We start from the raw sequence: 19,179 nt of genomic DNA, 5'->3' as shown, positions 1-19,179 counted from the left end.
CAGAGTGTGAAAGGTCCAGGTTGCATTTCATTGCACAGAGGTACCAAATTAACCAAACCAATGAACCAGTCCATAGAACATGTGTTTAACCTGCTTTCTGTAGCCAGAAGATTCATGATTACTACTCTCACGAACAGCATAAATGCATTTGCACCATTCTTCTAAACAGGCAAGACAACTAAAGCATAGTGAGAACAGAAAGTTCAGTCCCATCTTCTGCCAGACTTTAAGAATCATTTCTCTGTCTATGAATCTCAAAATCCCAAGGTTAGTAAAGGATCCTTGCAACTACTTTAAAGAAATACTTAACTTGGTATGTCCTTATTTTCGGACACTGTAAATAAAGTGTTAAGTAAACTAAGGAATTCTCTACACCATCCTGAGTACAGCATCACATTAGCTCTCAAGTTCTGAAGACAGTCCACAACTTATTAGCATGAAATACTGCCAAAAATGTTACGTGAAATTAAAGGCGGCACTGAAACGCAAAGCAAACTACGAAGAGGAACAGGAACAAGATTCTTCAGGGGAGAAACAGCGGATGATGGAGAATGCATTTTCTTATTAAAATGGCAAAATATCTAGTCTCATTTTGCAGATAAGCTTCAAATGTTATTGCTTCCTTCCAAGTTCCTCAAAAGAACAGTGCTGCTGCCACCTTGTATAACAGGAAAATTATGTATGTTCTGATTGGCAATCCATAAAGCCCATGCACTCAAGGCCCAATGATTGAAAGCTAATATAGTAAATTTAAAGGATAAGTGTGCTTTGTGCATTAAGTACATTTTTCTCAAAGCTGTTCTATTAGTAATACTGAGAAATGCTCAAGTACCTTCACCAGTGAAAGACTCAAAATCACAGCAGCAGTTAGCTCTAAAAGCATTTATTTGCTGCCCTGAAAGCAGAATCAGAGAAAAATAAGATTTTCATCAAGCCAGGCAGTTGCTTCAACTATGAAAATGTATACTTGATGAATTAGCTTGCCTGCAATTTAAAGGCATACAGTGAAGTACCCAATAGCCAGTGCTTTCTAAAGCTTTTTAAGGCTAATTGAGTATCTCTCCCAAAGATGCACACTCCATCCTCTTTTTCAACAGAAGATTTCTATTGAACTTACATGTAAAATACAGAAAATGCTTGAAACAAACCGAAGCACAACACACATGTTCACTCAAACTGACTTCAGTCTTTGGCATAAGCTTCCTGACAAGATGGCTGCCAACATAAACACACACCAGAGTAACAACTGTCACCACTAGATTAAAGGAATTTAAAAAAAGTGGAAGATTAAAATACTTTTTTAATCTTATTAGTAACTGTTTATGTGCTATTTCTTTAAAAGTGTTGTATGGAAAGTGTTGTGTGTCCTACCTCTATCCTCCATTAGGAGCTGTTTAAACATGGAAATTAATTTTGTCATCTTGTTCCTTTCCAGCACTTTCTAAAATCCAAACGTAATTGTCTTGACAGCCTGAATGCTGCCATCAAGCTTGTCAATTCCTGCTGACATGTACCCATCTTTTACCTGGCTTGACTGCTTTCATTACAGCCCGCGATGACTTCAGCACTGCTTCATAGATAGCCCTCTGGTCAGGAGTGAACTTTCCATTTGCAGGGAAGGTGCAGGTGATGTCAGAGCCATAGCAGTAATACTCTCCTCCCATATCGAACAGGCTAAAAAGGAAACAGAGGTGGAAGAACTGAAAATTTAGTTCTAAAGAAATAGTAGAACAGGACATTTCTCTTGCTCTGCACTTAAAAGCCATCTGCATTTTGGTAGTTGGCCATATAAGCACTATTTGAATGCTGTTCCTAAGTAAAATGAGACAACAGTCCCTCGGAATCTCCTAGCAGAAGGGTATCTGCATGACATATGGCTTAAATTGACACCCTTATGGAGTGCTCTAGTCCTGGATGGAAACACTGAGAGAACATATGAAGGAAGATAAAAAGTACATAAGGAATCCACTTCAAGCTCTTCAGTTCCAGTTTCTAGGACCTCTTCTCAGAAGAAAAAACATGTCCTTTTTCTCTTTCCTGAGAAATGCTAGCATCACATAAAGGGTCTAACCTCAAAACTTAACAGAGAAATGTTAATTAAATTATGGCCTTTTGCATCTAAGTGTCAAAACGCATCTGATGGTTTAAATAAAACATCCCCAATAAAGGCTGGCTGCCACTGCTCACAATATAAACTTTCCTTCAAGACAAACCTGCCTAACACAGGTTAAAGAAACAAGGATTATGGGAAGATCTACCAGAAAAGAACATTTAGTACAGTTTTCTGCATCAGAGATAGAAGAAAAAAACCCAACATAAAGTGCTGTCTTTTATGGGGACAAAAAACCTGGTCTACCCCTTCAGAAACATATTTATTCTGTACTTGAATCAATGATTCACCACTGATTGCTCAGCTGCCAGAAATCAATCTACAAGACTAGCAAGTGGGTCTCCACACCCTTGTGAGAACCAGGTTAGACATTTGCAATACTATGCTTCTAGAGCCTGCCTGATAAGGCACTGCACTGGTTTCAGCAGGCTCAAAAATCTGCAAATAACAAAATAACCATTTGGACCAAACAATAGTTGAGCAAATAACCCCCGTAGTTCATCATATATTGATTACAAGAAGACACATTTTACATGTAAGACTTTGGTCTTGACACATAGTATTTGTGTGAACTCCTGATTTCTTAGGTAATGAATCAGAGTTGAAATCTGCTAATTTAAGTCATCTTCCAACCACCTCAAACAACTGTATGAGACTCTTACCATCATAAGAAATATACTTTTCCTTCACTGTGTTTGAAAACCTTGAAGTTTTCTTCCTCTTGCTTCTGCTTCCCAGTAGGGTCAGCCAGACAACACAAGCAGAAGGAAGGACACTCCACTGGGGCACGCTCTCTGCCACTGAGTCCTAATTACAAGAGTAATTAGGAAAACTTTGCAGCATAGCCCTGTCCTCAACCAGCATACACGACTAGATAAAGATAAGTATAAGCTACCACAAAAAGTGCTACAGCACTCAGCTGTAAATGTTCACCATTTCCAACATAAGTGCCACTGAAAGCAATGGACAATAAGTAAACAAAGGCAAACATGATAAAGCAAAATAACATTTCAGCAGGGTTGGGGCTCTTCTTGCTGCATTGCATACACAGACACATACTCATGTAGATTTACTCCAAGAAATTTTAAAATCCACCCCACAATTTCCTCCATGAACAAATCTTTGCACTGAGTGCAAGCCCTGCTGAAGTCATCGCCAGCCTCCCCAAACTGGGCAAGGTTCACCTGCAGAGAGACTTGCAGGACTGGAACTTCAGGAACAAACTCGATGGTTTACAGCTGCAGAACTGCACAAGGCTTAAAGCTACAGGAGCAAACTCCGTAGGAGAATGCTACAGAGAGAACTGCAAAGTTATTCATGTACACGCAGAGCTAATGCAAACACTATATACATTCACTTAAATATGAAATACGGTATGGTAAAATGGAAAGCTGCTAATTGAAAAAAGATACACAATAGACAGCAAATGTCAGACCCACAGGGTAAAAAAAACCACGATCTGACACCAACATAGCAACTGTAAACCAGCCTAGCCAAACCTCAAAATCAGAAACACCATCAACACTGCCTAAGTTTTGATTTTATGGTTAGACTCACTTCTAAAAATAACTATAATGATACAGACAGAAAATCTAAGGATACAGAAAACCAGTTGCAGCAACTAAGAATCATGTAAGAAGCTGTTATGTACTCTAGTTTGCCAACAAGATACAGATTTCAGATTAATTACAAATCTTTCAATCTATCCCAGACCAAACCCTTCCAAAATCACAAATCAAGTTTCATGGTGCTTTGTGGGATTTGCAGCAGTTTTGTGGCCTAACTCTGCTGCATTTACAACTGTAAGTGTCCATTCAGCATGCTGACAGTAAAGCTGTGACCAACAACTTCAAACTCCTTGCCCTTGTCTGCTAAGTTGCTATGCTTTCTATATTTTACCTGAAAAATAGTTATTCCAGACTTACCACAGGCAAAATTTTAGCTATGTCTTTAACCTTGCAATCATCAGCATTTTCTCAAACCCACTCATCACTGTGTAGCTGTTAAATAGTTTTTTGAGTTACTGGAGCACCAAGTAATGGGGGGGGGGGGAAATCACAAAGCTGATGGAACACCAAAACAAGGCTCACAAGCTAGGAAGCACCATTTGTTCAGGTTTCTTGGCTTCCAGACAAGAGGAGACATGAGGGAAGATGATCTTTCAAATTCTACCTCAGAGCACAACACACAAGCCAGCCTGTATGCTTCAGTGAAAAAGCATCCAAACCAAACTGTACGTTTGGGAGATATTTTGGCTCTTATTGGGAATTCTCTTCCCTTTAACTTCAGTTGGGAACACATCCATTAGTTAAAATGTTGCCCAAGACATGGAAATAGCCCAGATGTTGTAGTTATCCTGAGGAAATAATGGGAGCCTGAGAAGATCCCAGTTTCATATCTTTGCTTGCCAGGCAAAATAAGTGGTGAAGCACATTTAAGTCAAATAAAATGCATGTGAGCTACTATCTTCTGTTGACTAACTGGAAAAAGTTTCTAAAAGCAGGTTCCTTAAATCCTGGTTCCTTACAAAAAAATAAATTTATTTTACCCTGAAATTAGATGGTAACTACTAGGAAACTGCTAGTAAAAGAGATATTATTAATGTATTTTAGTACGTTCTCAATTGCATGTACAAAATTACCTGCCTGATAATGCAGTCTTACAAGGGTCATGTACAGAAACAACTACTTAATGTTATTTGGACTGTTATCAATGTAGCAGCAATCTAAACAAATTACACGCACAAATGAAAATAGGCCTTACAGGTATCTTGATCTATGGCTTACCTTTTAAGAACTGTTTAATGTAGAGTAACATAAGCAATAATATAACAAAATATCTCCAAACTTTATTATTTTTCCCTTCTAGATAAGATAAATTAAGGGCTACACATCTAGCAGACTGTGTATGTTGTCCATTACAAAACTTAATTGTGAATTCAGTTTTCTGTTGAATGAAGAAAAATTTAATTCCAGAACAACCCTTTCCCCACTCTTTTTTTCAGCAGGGATGCAACTGTTAGTTGCTGATCTCAATGAATGCAGAGATGATGTGCCCGAGGCTGTCAGGTTTCTGAGCAGTCTTGAACAGGAAGGTGGCCAGAGGAGCATCACTGATCAGAGAGAAGCACGTGGTTGTATGTCAAAGTTCTCACCGATTTAGCTTGATGCTGGTGAGTCTTTTATTGCATAGCTCAATCTCTTTCAAAACCTTCCAAGAGAGATGCTCATCTTGCTTTGCATCACTTTGTTGGGAACAAAAGCAATGAACACCTACCTGGCTTCATTTTAGGGTGAAAAGTACATGATGTATATAAAGGAGGTTTAACAGTCAGAAGACCTGAGCACTCTCTAAAAATCCCGTGTTAATGTTTCAATTTGTTTTCTAGCATGAATAAGAAGCTATACCACAAGTAAAAGACACATAGCAAAAACAATCCAAACTTCTTCTTGGAAGCATGGGCATAGCTTTCCTAAGGGAGGCTTCAGTTCTGTGTATATATATATATAATTCTTCCTCCCAAACATATTGCAAAATACTGCATTAACTAAAACTGAACAATGCAAAGTATGAGAAAAATCAGATAACCTGTCAGTTGCTCTACTGACAGAATGACTTGCTCACATATCATTAATAAGTTAGCCAACAGCATAAAAAAAAAAGTTGCCTTCTGCATCTGTTTTAGAAGTCACCTTCAAAAATGACTAAGCATTTCATTCCTTTCACAGGGAAAAGGTCTGACACCACAACTTAAAATCATTTTGTACATAAAACAGTATCAAGTTGAAAAGAAGCAGAAACAAGTGTCTCATGTCACAGCCTTGCAGAAAGGATTGGCTGGACGTGCCACTCCTTACAGGAGCTTCTCAGCTCTTCCCTGGCAGGTCCCCAGCGCTGTTGGCAGCGGCCCTTCCGCCTCCAACTGAACTGGGGTTCTGCTCCCCATGCAGGGACCCAGGACGGGAGTTGGAGAAAATATTTCAAGTCCTGTTGATTTTAAAGTGAATACAGGCTTGTAAGTCAGTATGGTAACTGAAATGCTACATGACACGATGCACAAAAGCTCTTTTCCCCTCCCGTCCCTCTGAAACAATACAGACGAGTAAGATGTGGCTGTGTTACTTTCAGAGAATATCTGCACCACAAAATGCAAATTTATAGTTACATTTTTGGCTTTCAAGCCCAGAGAAATAATATGCATTTTGATATCGATTTTAGTTTTCTTGGCCTCTGACTGTGAAGCACCACAAAACACTTTGTGTAACACTTTACATTTGAAAACTGGACTATAAAGAGCCGTGGTTCTTTTCTTCATAAAGTCACTGTATACCATTTTTTTAAAAATTAAGCATCATCTTCCTCTAAGCATGTGTTTTACTTTTATAGGCTTGCTGACACTTTTATTGTCAAATAATTTGAAACTGCCAGGCAATGAAGCAAATTATGGCCAATATCACAATGGGAAGCAATACTTTATTTGGGATATCTGAGCCATGTGTATGAATCGTTATGATCCAACCACTAACCCAACCCAAAGACAAGCTCTCGCAGGCATTTCTCAGGAAGCCTACAGCTACTCCCACGAGCTAACACGTAAAGCTGTTGCCTTCCTGCTCTACAGATCTGCTTGGTCTGTACACTTAGAACTGTATCTCCTCATGATAGCTATAAAAACAAATTATTCTTCTGCAGTTGTTAAGGTCACAGAGCGATGACTGCAGTGAAACCCAGTGGATCTCCTCCTGGTGCAATGCACCCCGGCATGGGGTTGTACTGAGTGTCACCTGCCTGCAACCCACGTCCTCCCCAGCTTCTGTTCTCTGTTTCCCTTCCCCTGAGTGGGTCTGCAAGACTAGCAATTAGAAAACTGCTATCACCGTATCTTACCATGCACTCCTTGTACCTCAGAGGTTAAAGGTAAGCAGGTATGAATACTGATGCACTTAACACTCAGCGAAGTTTACTGAAGTTTTAGGCTTTTGAGCCATTATTAACCAACATACCTATGAGCAGCCACACAGATGAACTGGTGTGAGCCCAGTCCTAGGACAGCAGCAATAAAGGTACACACAACCTTTTCCTCCTCTTACTGCAATAAGAGCAAGTCATGCCCAGCTGGAGATTTCATTCTGTGTGATCTTGCTGTACTCTGCTCTGAGTTCACAGAGAGCGCTCTATGCTTTACACTTCATGCAGCAATTAAATCTTTAAGTATTCACGCACTAAAAAAATCCAACCATTGGTTTGGTTAAACACTTCTAAGGCAATTTTAAGCTTAAGGGAACTAGGTATCAGCATTTCTATGAGTTACATCTTTGGAAACATGCCGAGTGATTTGGAAATAGGGTGGTTTAATAGCAGACCACAAGAATGAATTATAGTAAATGATATCACAAGTAAGAAAATGGAGAGTTAAGTGAAACACACTTTTTCATCCACTTGCATCTTGACTAGCCAAGAGTTATCAATTAAAAAAGCAACACCAAGCAAGATAACATCACACACCCCCAAAAAAAACTGGAACAGCACAGTGTAAAGTCCTACTATGCTCATGAAGGTTTTTTTTCCTAAGAGGTGCCCTGCTGTGACCAACTTCCATCTGACATGGTACAGAGAGAGCTTGTACTGGCTCTGTCTTGAAGCCAGGCTTGGCTCGCTGATTTAAGGCCAGCTTTTTGTTGTCAGCACCCCTGGAGTCAAGAGTAACCTTAGAAAAATGCTAGAAAATATTTTTTCTGTAGGAAATGGGGTTCTGGGTACTCACAAGAAAATACCAAGTTTTTGTTTAAGCCTCCTGTTCAAAAGAAGATCCTGTAGCCCACACAGGTAATGCAAGTACAAGAGACATGAAATGGCTATGTGACCATTCATCTAGCTGCGATTTACATAACCACGTGGCCCCATATTTTTTATTTGTCCTCAACCATGTCTTTTCATCTTGTCTACCTTCTCCACGACTTTCCCATCTTTGCTCCTCTTGCAGCACTGTCTCACTTAAGGCTTTCCCAGACCATTATAGATAATGGGAGGCTTGTCTCAACCTTTTCTCACAGAAGATGACAAGATATGCCACTAAGCTTTGCTCAAATAGGAAGAGGGTGAAAAAAACCCCAATCTATCTACATTGAATTTTGAAGGAGAGAGGATTGCATACCTGTACCTCTACAAGGCCAGCTACAGACTTCAGTGGCTGTAGCAAAAAATATACAAAAGTTTGAGGCGGTTGGATAAAACAAAAGAGAGCCAAACCAAAAAGCCTTCTCCAGGTGCTCGTGCCCTGCACTGCCCAGGGTTTTCTCCCACTGCAAGAGACACAGAGACACAGACTCCCAGAAGCAGGGCAGCAGCGTGATGCAGAGATGAGCAGCAGTAGGCGGGTGTGCCCCGTTCTGCCCCACCATCACAGGGAAGGTGTGCCTCTGCTCTGCTGCTCCATCCCCACTGCCCAGAAAAAATGGTTTCCTCAACCAGCAACAGTGTGTGAGAGTGTCCTCTCTCACAATGATTTGATCCAAACAGAACAACTTCAGATCCATTTATCTCACAGGATATGAAATCTCAGTCTCACTGAATTCACCAAATAAGCTGCACATAAGAGTTGGTTCAGTAAACACCCACGTATTCTAGTATGATTTTATGTGCTAATTTCACACACAGGTTAAGGAGGAGTCCCTTGCTTACAGTATTTATCACTTGGAGAAACCTAAGACAACAGCCTTAAACTTCTGCACTAAATAAACCATTTTCCATGATCAAATATAACCCCTCTTCCACCCCCATGCAGTTCGCATTAATGCCTTATTAAAAATGTTGTTTGCCAGAGCAACGAGCCAAAAAACTTTTGATTGGCTTGTTCACAGCTAAATTCGCCCGAGTGCCATCTCCCAGTGTTTCTACTAAGCAGAGGGATGTCTGTAATACAGAATTGTGGCATATAAATAAAGAATTGGGAACACCAAGCTAGCATTGCTGGGTTAGGAGAAGGAGGCAGCAGCAACAGAGGCTTCACAAGATGCAGAAGGTAAAGTGTCAGTACTGGCTGCTTAACACCTCTGCTAGACCCACACAGGCAAAATGCCAGAGATCAGGAAAAGTCTCAGGTGAAGTTCTGACAAAAGGGTTACCTGTTTGACTTGTCTTTTTGCTGAATGGGCAATTTTTTTCTGGCTTTATTATCCCAATTATTATCCATTTTTAATTGGCATATTTAATAAGCAAGAGTACTCTCTTTAGCAGAGACAATTCTTTGCTGAAAAGTCAACCTAGCAGAGATGGCAGCAAACCCCAAATTTTGGCCAGTTTCCATCCATTAGAAGCTTCCCCATTGGAAAGGCGGTAGCTGGGGCATTCACGGCTCCGGCTGACTTGCTCAAACATGGAGCAAGGATGTCAGAGCTGCAGGGAAGAGAAGGGAGCGTGCAAGGAGAAACCTGTATTGGCAGCTGAGTACTTCCCAATCAAACTGAGGACAGCAAACCTCATTAGCTTCTCACCAGAATGTGAGATGCCAGCACAGGATAACAACAACACAGCTACATTTTAAAGTTACTAAAATTTTGCAGTTAACTGAGCCAGTCCGTTTCTAGATGTCTACTGGGAAGTGGAAGGTACCTACTGAAAGTTTATTGTAGAAGTTTGATACTTCTAACACCGGCCACCATTCTTAGGTGCTAACATTTGGGCTTAAGAGCCTTAGCTTTCAGCAGCTGTTTTAGGACGCTCTGAGCTGTGTTCCCCAGCCTGGACAACCACCAGAGATCACAAGAGTAGGTGAAGCGTCAGACCTTACTTATTGATTTTTACTGTAAATACTGTCAAGTTTTCTTAGGTGTGTATGTGCGCATTCACACGCACACGCGTCCATGTAAGTAAAAGGCTAACCCTTCCATTTTTTTCCATGATGAAAACTGTGCCAGTGTCCAATGGTACAGGTTAATTTAGTTTTTTTTAGACATTCTATATTTGTTCTTGGGGTTGTTCAAGCAACTTCCAAATTACCCGTTCTCAAATGGAATCCACCAGACAGGAATTTCAGAGTACTCCACAGAAGATGACAACTGAATACAAAAAACCAGACCAGACAGTTGCTAGCCTTTCCATGGACAGGTCCAAATGTTCAAGCCAAGTGCAGAGTAATGAAGGCAGCAACTAGTATTTCAGAAAAGGAGGCTGCACATTCCCTAGCCAAGCATGCTATTTTGCCAATAAGAACATTTGTTCCCTATTCAGAAGAAATACCTACTCTTCATGGCAGCACCTCAGGTCGAAAGTACAGTACCACAATGTACAACTGAAATCAGAAATATTCATGCCTTAAAGACCTAGATCGACTCAGCCTAGATGTGGAACAGTATTACACTAGAAGGACTCCTCCTGAGGCCCTGGCTCCACAAGACTTTGCCTCCACCATGGGGTAACAAGTGGTTCTCTGAACAGACACAAGAGAAGAGCCCATGCTGCCCCGAACACAGGGACTGGGAATTACATGTGGTTCGGGGGGATACACAAAGGGTGCTTTGGAGACTAACTGTACCTTCCCTCTGAGCCATACAGTGGTTTAAAAGCCAGGCAGACTCCCTCTAAAATTGTATTTTGACCTATACAACTGAGTTCCCCACACCAAGAGCAAGGAGAAAGATTTTGCTACTGAAATCCATCCAAGATAAGCAACATCCATCAAGACTATTTCTATCATACTTTTTGTGTATCTGTATTAACAAAGACCACCATAAAAAGTGGATTACACTAATGGCATTTATAAATGACCTATATTAAATCAACAGCTATTAAAAAAAATACTAGGTTTTACCCTGCTTGTTTTCTTTAAACAGACAAACACCCTAGTCAAATCAGTCCAACAGCAGCCAAAGCAACTGCACGCTCTCAGGTTTTTTCAGACTACGCTGGGAATGCTAAGCTAAAACTATGACAGATAAAACTCATTTACAGGTGACAATTAAAAAGACATTTCACATACACTATAGAGAGCATAAAATTAAGAGGCAGACCATAACACAGCACTTATAGGAAAGCTAAAATTTGTTACAGCAAACACGCTATTAATACTTAGCGACCTCTGCTTTGGTTAAAAGGCTTACACATTTCTGACACTAGGCAACCTCATAGCCTGAATTAACCAGTAATAACAGAACACATATTCAATTAGAGCAAAATTATTGTTCATTCTAGCAACTATATTTTTATATTTTTAATCAATTTTTTTCTAGATTAGCATAAAATTAATATAGTCTATAGGTACAACAAAAGGAAAAATAGCTACACTTCATGAAAATAGTAAATATTAATCAAACCAGAGGAATCAAGCCAAAGGAATTATTTCAGAAATGGATAGCCAGTTGATTTTGCAATCAACCAGTAAGTAGTAGCAATGTAGTTCGTATTATTATTAGAAACAAAACCATAACTAACAACAAGTTGTTTCAAAACTGCAGACTGAAAGGTTAAAGCTAACCATAATTTTTGCATATTATTACAGCACCAAACTTCAAAATGCATAAAAAATGCATGAGGCCAAATGAAAATACTAGTCTCACCCACATAAAATACTTGAGCATTTACATCTGACACATTAATATCCTGGGATCTTAAAAGCAGTGCTTTCAAGAAGTAATAAATACAATATTTTGTTCCGTAGGATAAATTGTTTTAATAGCAGACAATGAAGTACTTAGAGTACTTGGAAAAGGGAGGACTTCTATTATCTGATGCAAAAAGATTGGTCAGCTCCTGCTTTTTAATGCAACATTGCCCCCACCTGGACAAATGAATTTTGGTTTATAGGTTGGCATTAGTATCGCAAAACTTGATAAAACACGGTGTAAATTCCAAAAAAGAGTTTGGAAAAGAGTCACAGCAAGCTTCTATCATCTTTTGTAGTATACTTTTTTCAAGCTCACCTAAGTCTTCTACTTGACTTATTGAAAGTCTTCTCAATATTTTCCTGAAATAAATGATAGCTACTCCGTACTCATAAAAAGTCCTTTTATATTATACACTTACTCATCCCTGCAAAACAGTGCATTTTCTACAAATAATGCTGTATAACATTAAGATAAATATGCTGGTATAGTTTCAATGCAGTATGTATACTGCATATGCATATTGTGTGTATATATTAAAGATAAATGCACATAGCTTATACAGAAAATGACAAATCTTTTGATTGTAGAAAACCATGTATTATGCTTTTAGATCAAAGAAGTAAAATTAGCAAAGTAACTTCTATTTTACCTAATAGAAGGCTTAGCCTTCATGAACAAACATTAACAACTGTATCTGACCAGTTCTTGCAATAAGCAACTTTCTTTTGCAATATTCTTCACACACCTTGGAGTGACCAACAACTCCAGGAAGTCTGAAAACTGTCCTTCATCTATTTTGAGTAATTAAAAAATCAAAAGCCCTGAACACTTAGCATCTTCCTTCTCTTTTTCATCCAGAACAACCTTTCCCAACCATCTGTACTTGCAGTCAAGAAAAACTCCCTATGATGAGCAAAGCTTCTGAAACGACAAGAGGAGGAGCACTAGAAGTTAAACAGGATCTTTTCACAGCACCAGAAGTTATAATAATAAAAAATTTATTTAAAAGTACATACAAGTGCCAAATAGAAGGAAACAAACCCAAGTTTAACACAGCTTGAGTGGAATGCACATTATACTCATAAAGGCAGTGCTCCTGGAAGGCTGCTGTGCCTTTGGTCTGACAAGTATAACCTGTATCAAAACATGGGACAATCATCATCTCCTTCCAGAGAGCGCTTATTTCAGTGCCCCCTGGTGTCAGTATTATTCTGATGCCTTAAATTTGCATTAGGATATCAAGGAAAGAAATAGAAACAAAAATATTCCTCAGACTTAAATTATTCTGATAAAGTCTTTTTGCAACACTAGACTGCTTTCCATACCCCCAACTCTATTTTTTGACTAAGCAAATAACAATACCTGTTAATATAGCCAAGACATATTTAAACATTTAACATAGATGCATTGTGCTAAGATTGTACTTTTATGACAGGATGTGTTTGATTTTGTGACACTAACAAAACTTCCCTAGTGCTTAAAATCTCGTACCTGAATGCAATAAAACTATTTGCAGGTAAAACTTGTTTCAGTGCTATCACCAGCAGGTCATGGAAACAGCAGTAAGCTTTTGCAGCAGGAAATGTTCTGCTTCACCAAGGATACTGTACTCTTCCCAACACTTTCACTGAAATCAGTAAGCTTAAATCTGAGACTGTTAAAAGAAACAGTCAAATAAAATGAAAGACATCATCTGACAATCCAACCTGCTTCCATTTAAACTTCTAAAGTTAGGTCTATTTTATAAATAACAGATAGTCCCACTGTGAATAGAAGGTTAATGGTCTCTCTCTCTCTGAGGTCTGCTGCACTTCACAAGCAGTTGATGTTGTACTCCCCTTATTTATGCTTTCACCCAATAATAAACTCTTAATAAAATTACACTCTGGCCCTCACTCCAGAGTGGACTGGTATCCCCTACTAATTTCCCGTGCTGCACCAAGCTGCAGACCCGCAGGTGGATGTACCAAAGCATCCGTCTTCCTCGGGGTGCGCGGAGCAGGCACAGCACAGCCTCGGGGCTCTGCTGGCGAGGGTGCTCTGAGTGGGGACCTGCCCACGCGTGGGGAAAGGAGACTGCACCACACATCCGGCAGACCTTTGTTAACAATGTGACTTAGGAGGATATTTCAAAATGTTAAAAACCTAGAGTGCTTCAGCAGAATAGACAATTCTTTTCAGCATTTTGTGAAGGCAGAATGGACCAACTAACGCCCCAAAATGTCATCAAGTGCTTGAAGGTCAGCGAACCTGCCAACAAAAGTTGCTTACTAAGCGCTGAATTTTTGCTGAGACACGTTTGTCACATGCCATAAAAAGACTGAGACCTGCAACTTGTGACATCTGCAGAAAACCATCTCAGGTTATAGCTGTATCTGTTTCAGTGACATCAGGGGTCAGGCTTTTTTTCTCACATTTCTATTATTTAAGTGTGAGCCTCATCATGAAGAATCAATCTTTATTTTAAGATCATAGAAGCATTTTCTATTTGTCAAACGTTGCAGGAGCCCTGCTGATCAATTGCAGTAAAACAATCAACTCCCGACGTGCAGCTATGCCAAGAATCCACAAAGGCAGGCTGCACAAACCACTAAGCTGCAAATTGAATGCAATAAACTATCATTTTCCTGAAAACCTTCTCAAAACCAAAATGTAAAGTACGCACCTCAGGTTCAGCACCTCCGATGGTTCCTACAACAAACTACCGAACTACAAAGGTGAGAAGAGACGCTTGCCTTGCCCCAGGCTTCCTCTGCTGCACCCTATCTAGTTTGATGGCCAGTGTTCTCCTTCCCCGGTAGCCATGGTGTGGCTCCATGCTACTGCACTGGTAGGGCAGGGGTAGAAGACAGAAGGGAGGACCCAAGAGGATTTGCTTCCTTCATTTTTAAGAAAGCAGATGCTTTCATTTTTCAGAAGGCAGATGCTGATCTGTTGAGACCAATGCTTTTTGCAGAAACACACTGGCTTTGACTGAACTTTTCACGGATGCTATTTCCCAAGGTCAGGTCATAACTTCCAGCCGAAGTCAGAGATCAATTTGAGGAGAGCTGAAACCAAAGGTTTCCGTCTCCCACGAGGGTTCTGTAACCACCGAGCCGATCTTTTTCCCGAGTGCAAACAAAAGCAAAATAGCTGCAAAAGGAGAGATCATGAGACACTTGCCCAGGAAGAATGAGTAATGCAGGGGACGCCATTGGATGTACTGGAGCCCCAGGTGCTCATTTGGTCTTGATTCTTGCATAGCGGGAAGTTGGATCTCTGCTCCTTGAATTTACTTGGGTTTTGGTTTGGTTTTTTTTTTTATTCTTGATTTGCAACTTTAAGTTTCATTCTACTCCCCACCAAACTTTGAAAGACTTTGGTTATCCAAACTGAATTGCGGGGGCTGGGAGGGTGGCTCAAAAACGCCCGGAAAATTTGGTTTGGTTACTTTCTGGCTCTGGCCTTGATGGAGGCCTCCCGTGTACAGGGCAGGAGACTGCAAACTACAACAAGCACTTTTGCTTATGCCTCCACTTTCCTTATTACAAAACGTAATTACCGCCTCCCTACAGAAACAGCAGGCATCTTGGCACACAATGAGTAATGCAATACCTTGGGATAATGCACTAAAACCTCAGTCTTGGGTGCAGTTTCTATCCAGGCTGTCACAGGTTTAAGATGACAGAAGAAAATCAGTATTTGTATGTTAGCCTGGCTGTAGGTCATCACTGCAGGCCCTGATTTGCAACATTCTGAGTAGAAGATTTTATGCAAAGGTAATACCAAGTGAAAGGGTAGAGTACCTAGAGTTGTGATTCACCAGGGTGGTCAGCCTACCCATTTATCTGCATGACTTTTTTGACCATGGAGATAATAGACACTTGCTTAGGAAAAGTGTTTGGTTTAGACCATATTGATCATACTATTTAAATGTTCACCACATAGATGTTACAATACATGAATTATTTATATAAAACACTGACTTGCTGTTATTGCAATATTTACTTTTAATATCATATCAGTTAAGTGCACATATCTATCCCCTAAACTTCCCTAAAAATATTTATTTCTATGTCAATCATAATACTTTGTGTTAGTTAGCTATTTAGTTTGTAATATTTAATAGACTGAAAACGACAGCCCTGCTTAGCAATACAGTCCGTATTAACAAGAACCGTCAGAAATTTTCTTTACAGTCCTTGCCTTGCATCTTTTGGCACAGAAACTGTACGTGTAAAAATGTGGACTACGATGCAGTATCAGTGATCTAATTCCATACCAGTTTCTTATAGAAGCAATAAACCCACTTGATGTAGATTAATTTTCAAAAAGGAACATCACAAAACCAGGCTGTTCTAAACCTGCCACAGTTTTTAAAGGAGTGAGAATAACAGTCTCAAAAATAAAAAAAATTAAAAATGCAATAGTACAAGTATTTTTGCCTATGATCTCCTGTTGCTACTACCAAATCCTTGTAACTCATATTCTTAAAAAAGCAAACAAAGCATGCACTTCAGTGTTTCAAAGAAGCAAAACACTAGTCTTCCAAATGTATTTTTTCCTAACATTCAGGTGCTTTGTTGACTTATTTACTAACACTTACTGCACTGCACTGCTTTGTACATAAAAAAACCTCAGCAGCACATTTCTGCAAAACTCTTGAATGTTAGTCATATCCACTAAATAATGTTAAGAAAAAGACATGAAATTCTACTGAATAATTTAATAAAAATCATACCAAGTACCCCATCTTCTGATTCTATTACATACAAGTATAGGAATTGTTAAATTAGATTTATACCAAAATACTGGCAGAAGCAGAAATAACCCTTAAAACACTTCTATCTCTTTTTCACCAAAAGTAAAGCCCTTTTTCCTATGTTCAGGGCTTCCTCAGATTATCCAACAGAGGGCTCCCAGTAGCTATTAAAAAGCTTAATTGAGAGCCAAATACACAAACTCTAACATATACATACAAATCAGCATACTGTCATTTTAATAACCTGTTCTGTATGCACATACACGCGCACCTATACCCACTTTAGAAATTTGTAAAAGCATACAGTAAAACGACCCAGGTAGTGCCTTGTCATAATTTGTATGCTGCTAAAGTAGGCTAGCTCAAGATTTTTTCTAAAACACTATTTTTAACTGTGGAAAATGAGTGTCTTTTTAAATTGTCTTTATACAAATGAAATTACATTTTCTTATCATTTCTTTACTCCCACTTAAGAAAAATACTACGAAAATCACGTGGAGCAAAGTTTGGCTGCTACCTGAGTATCAACCAGTGCAAGGGGCAAGGGCAGGGACTGAAGCGCAGGCGGGTGCTTGAACACAGAGCACTTATTTGCTAAAGCCAATCTACACCTGACAAACTTCATCTCATCAAGACAAAGATGCAACTGGACCATTTCAGCAAGAGGATATTTCAAACTAGATTAAACCTTGCTCTCTTTGTGGAGATGGTTACAAAGTGGGGTTGCAGAACAGTAGTTTTGAAATGCGTAAATAATCGATGTACTTGGTAGGTTATGCTTTTCTGACATTCAGATATCTGAGGCTAATAAAACCCAAACTATTTTTTTAAGATTTTGCCAATACAGCAGGAAATGTGAGTTTGCAAAAAGTCTTGGTATGTGCTCTTGGGGCTCAGGAAGGACTTCAGCCATCAACTAAACGGACCTCAGAGACTGTTAAGTAAAAAGGTCCTATATATATCCTTCACCATCTACTGGAAACAGTAGTCGTGTAACAAAAAGATCAAACGAACTCTAATCCTTTACTTACCACAAGTCTCCATCTTCAATAGTCCTATCATTTGGGGCTCCAGCATGGCCGTAGTGTAAAACAGATGAGTTCTCCCCACTGATAGGTGAAAAGAAAATTCAGCACAATTAATGGAAGAAGAAAGGTTAACACCCATAACATGAGAAGGAACATTGTAAACATGTGCACTGTAAACATCCATTTATTTCAATATTAAACCGAAATTTTGCAGTCTGGGAGAAATGCCATAGGACCTGCCTTGGCATGGCCTATAATAGCATACCCTGCAGCTCGCTCAGCAGAAATGGGTACAGAATGGGCATTTTGCTACCCTGACTACAAGATACGATCTTACTGCAGAAGGAACTTAGCACAGTTCATATAAATACTTCCCACATCCATGACAGTGTTAAGGAAGCAATTATGCAAGAGTAATCTTTCAACCTATACCCGTTTATTTCCTTCTGGATTTTTTTAAAATTACTAAGTGGTATGTTTCCCTATGTGAGGTTAAAGATTCTGAGGCATAAAAACCAAACTTCCACTGGAGTCACATCTGACATGTTTGAAACACTCTAGCGACTACTGGGACTGGAAAAATTCAGCTGTCCAAGTGAACAGTTCCAGTTCACCTCTGGCACGGCTACGCGTGATGTCTGCTGGAGCGGACACACTGCATGCCGCTCGGGGAGCATTCGCAGCATACAATGTCAGCAGCAATAACAGGCATGAGAACTGTCACTCTATTCTTATCACTTATTAAAAATCACATTACAAAGGTTTTTATTCCTGGAAACCTTTCAGACTAAACTGCTGATTCACAGGAATAAAACATCTCCAGAGAAGGACGGACCCTTGTTCTGTGCTTCTGAAGCTCCATGATCCATTCAGTGACCTATATTTGTCCTTGGCATCCTCTCTTGTCTACTGATATTCCCCCAGGTCTATCAAACATCAGTTAACAGACTGGTAAAGATCTTGAGCTTTACCTATTTTTCTTTTACTATTCTCCTCAGATAGATACTCTCTCTCTTTTTCTCTCCAAAAAGCTAGAATTATATCATACCCAAAAATACACGTGTTGGGACAGGGTTACTGCAGCATCTCACTGACCCCTCCAGCTGACTTGCCAGTCTGTATCTCACCTTCCATCAAAACTGCATTGGTCATTCTGCTCAAATTTGATTATTTCAAGTTGTGATGGTGAAACAGCTTCATATCTTAGGTGAAAGGAATCTGAGGCTCATTTTCAATTAAACTTTTGTTGTATGTGGAATAAATGTGCCATCTGACATAATTCTCGTATTAGACTTCTGGTATGTGCAATTACAAAAACAGTAAACGTGGACTGTATCCAAAAAAAGATTACCTTCAAGATACATTAAGTACTTGTGATCAGTTAGGTATTTAACAGATCATTGGTCATTCAGATATAGCAACTCCATAAGGAATGATGATGGAGGAGAAAGTAGATGTCGCCTTCAGTTTCTGAAGGCTCTCAATCTAAAGGGCTGGATCATATTAATATTTTGAAAGCAGTAGGTTTTTATTATTAAGTATTTTTTAGCATATAGGAATCACTATGTAATAAGGCAGTGAAGGACAATGTTTCAGAATCATAGGAATGATTTTCTGATACAAAGTGTATTTCTTAAAATTAGACACACTCCAAAGGGAAAAATTAAAGTTGTTAAATCAAGAGTTTGAAAACCC

At 39.4% G+C, this 19,179-nt stretch overlaps 1 protein-coding gene across 4 annotated transcripts in view; it reads right to left on the bottom strand.

Annotated features, from left to right (window-relative positions):
• PEPD (peptidase D) overlaps positions 1-19,179 on the bottom strand; it is a 143,468-nt gene that overhangs the window by 36,921 nt on the left and 87,368 nt on the right. For all 4 annotated transcript variants that reach the window (XM_075040062.1, XM_075040060.1, XM_075040061.1 and 1 more), the window contains 2 exons: positions 17,488-17,565; positions 1,526-1,674 (listed from right to left, as the gene is read on the bottom strand). In XM_075040062.1, the coding sequence (XP_074896163.1) occupies positions 1,526-1,674; positions 17,488-17,565 (227 nt within the window). The remainder of the gene's footprint in view (positions 1-1,525; positions 1,675-17,487; positions 17,566-19,179) is intronic.

Source organism: Buteo buteo, chromosome 11, assembly GCF_964188355.1.
Source record: "Buteo buteo chromosome 11, bButBut1.hap1.1, whole genome shotgun sequence".
In the NCBI taxonomy this organism is placed as follows: Eukaryota; Metazoa; Chordata; class Aves; order Accipitriformes; family Accipitridae; genus Buteo; species Buteo buteo.
The sequence above is the reverse complement of the archived record's forward strand: the minus strand, read 5'-3'. Positions and strand labels throughout refer to the sequence as shown.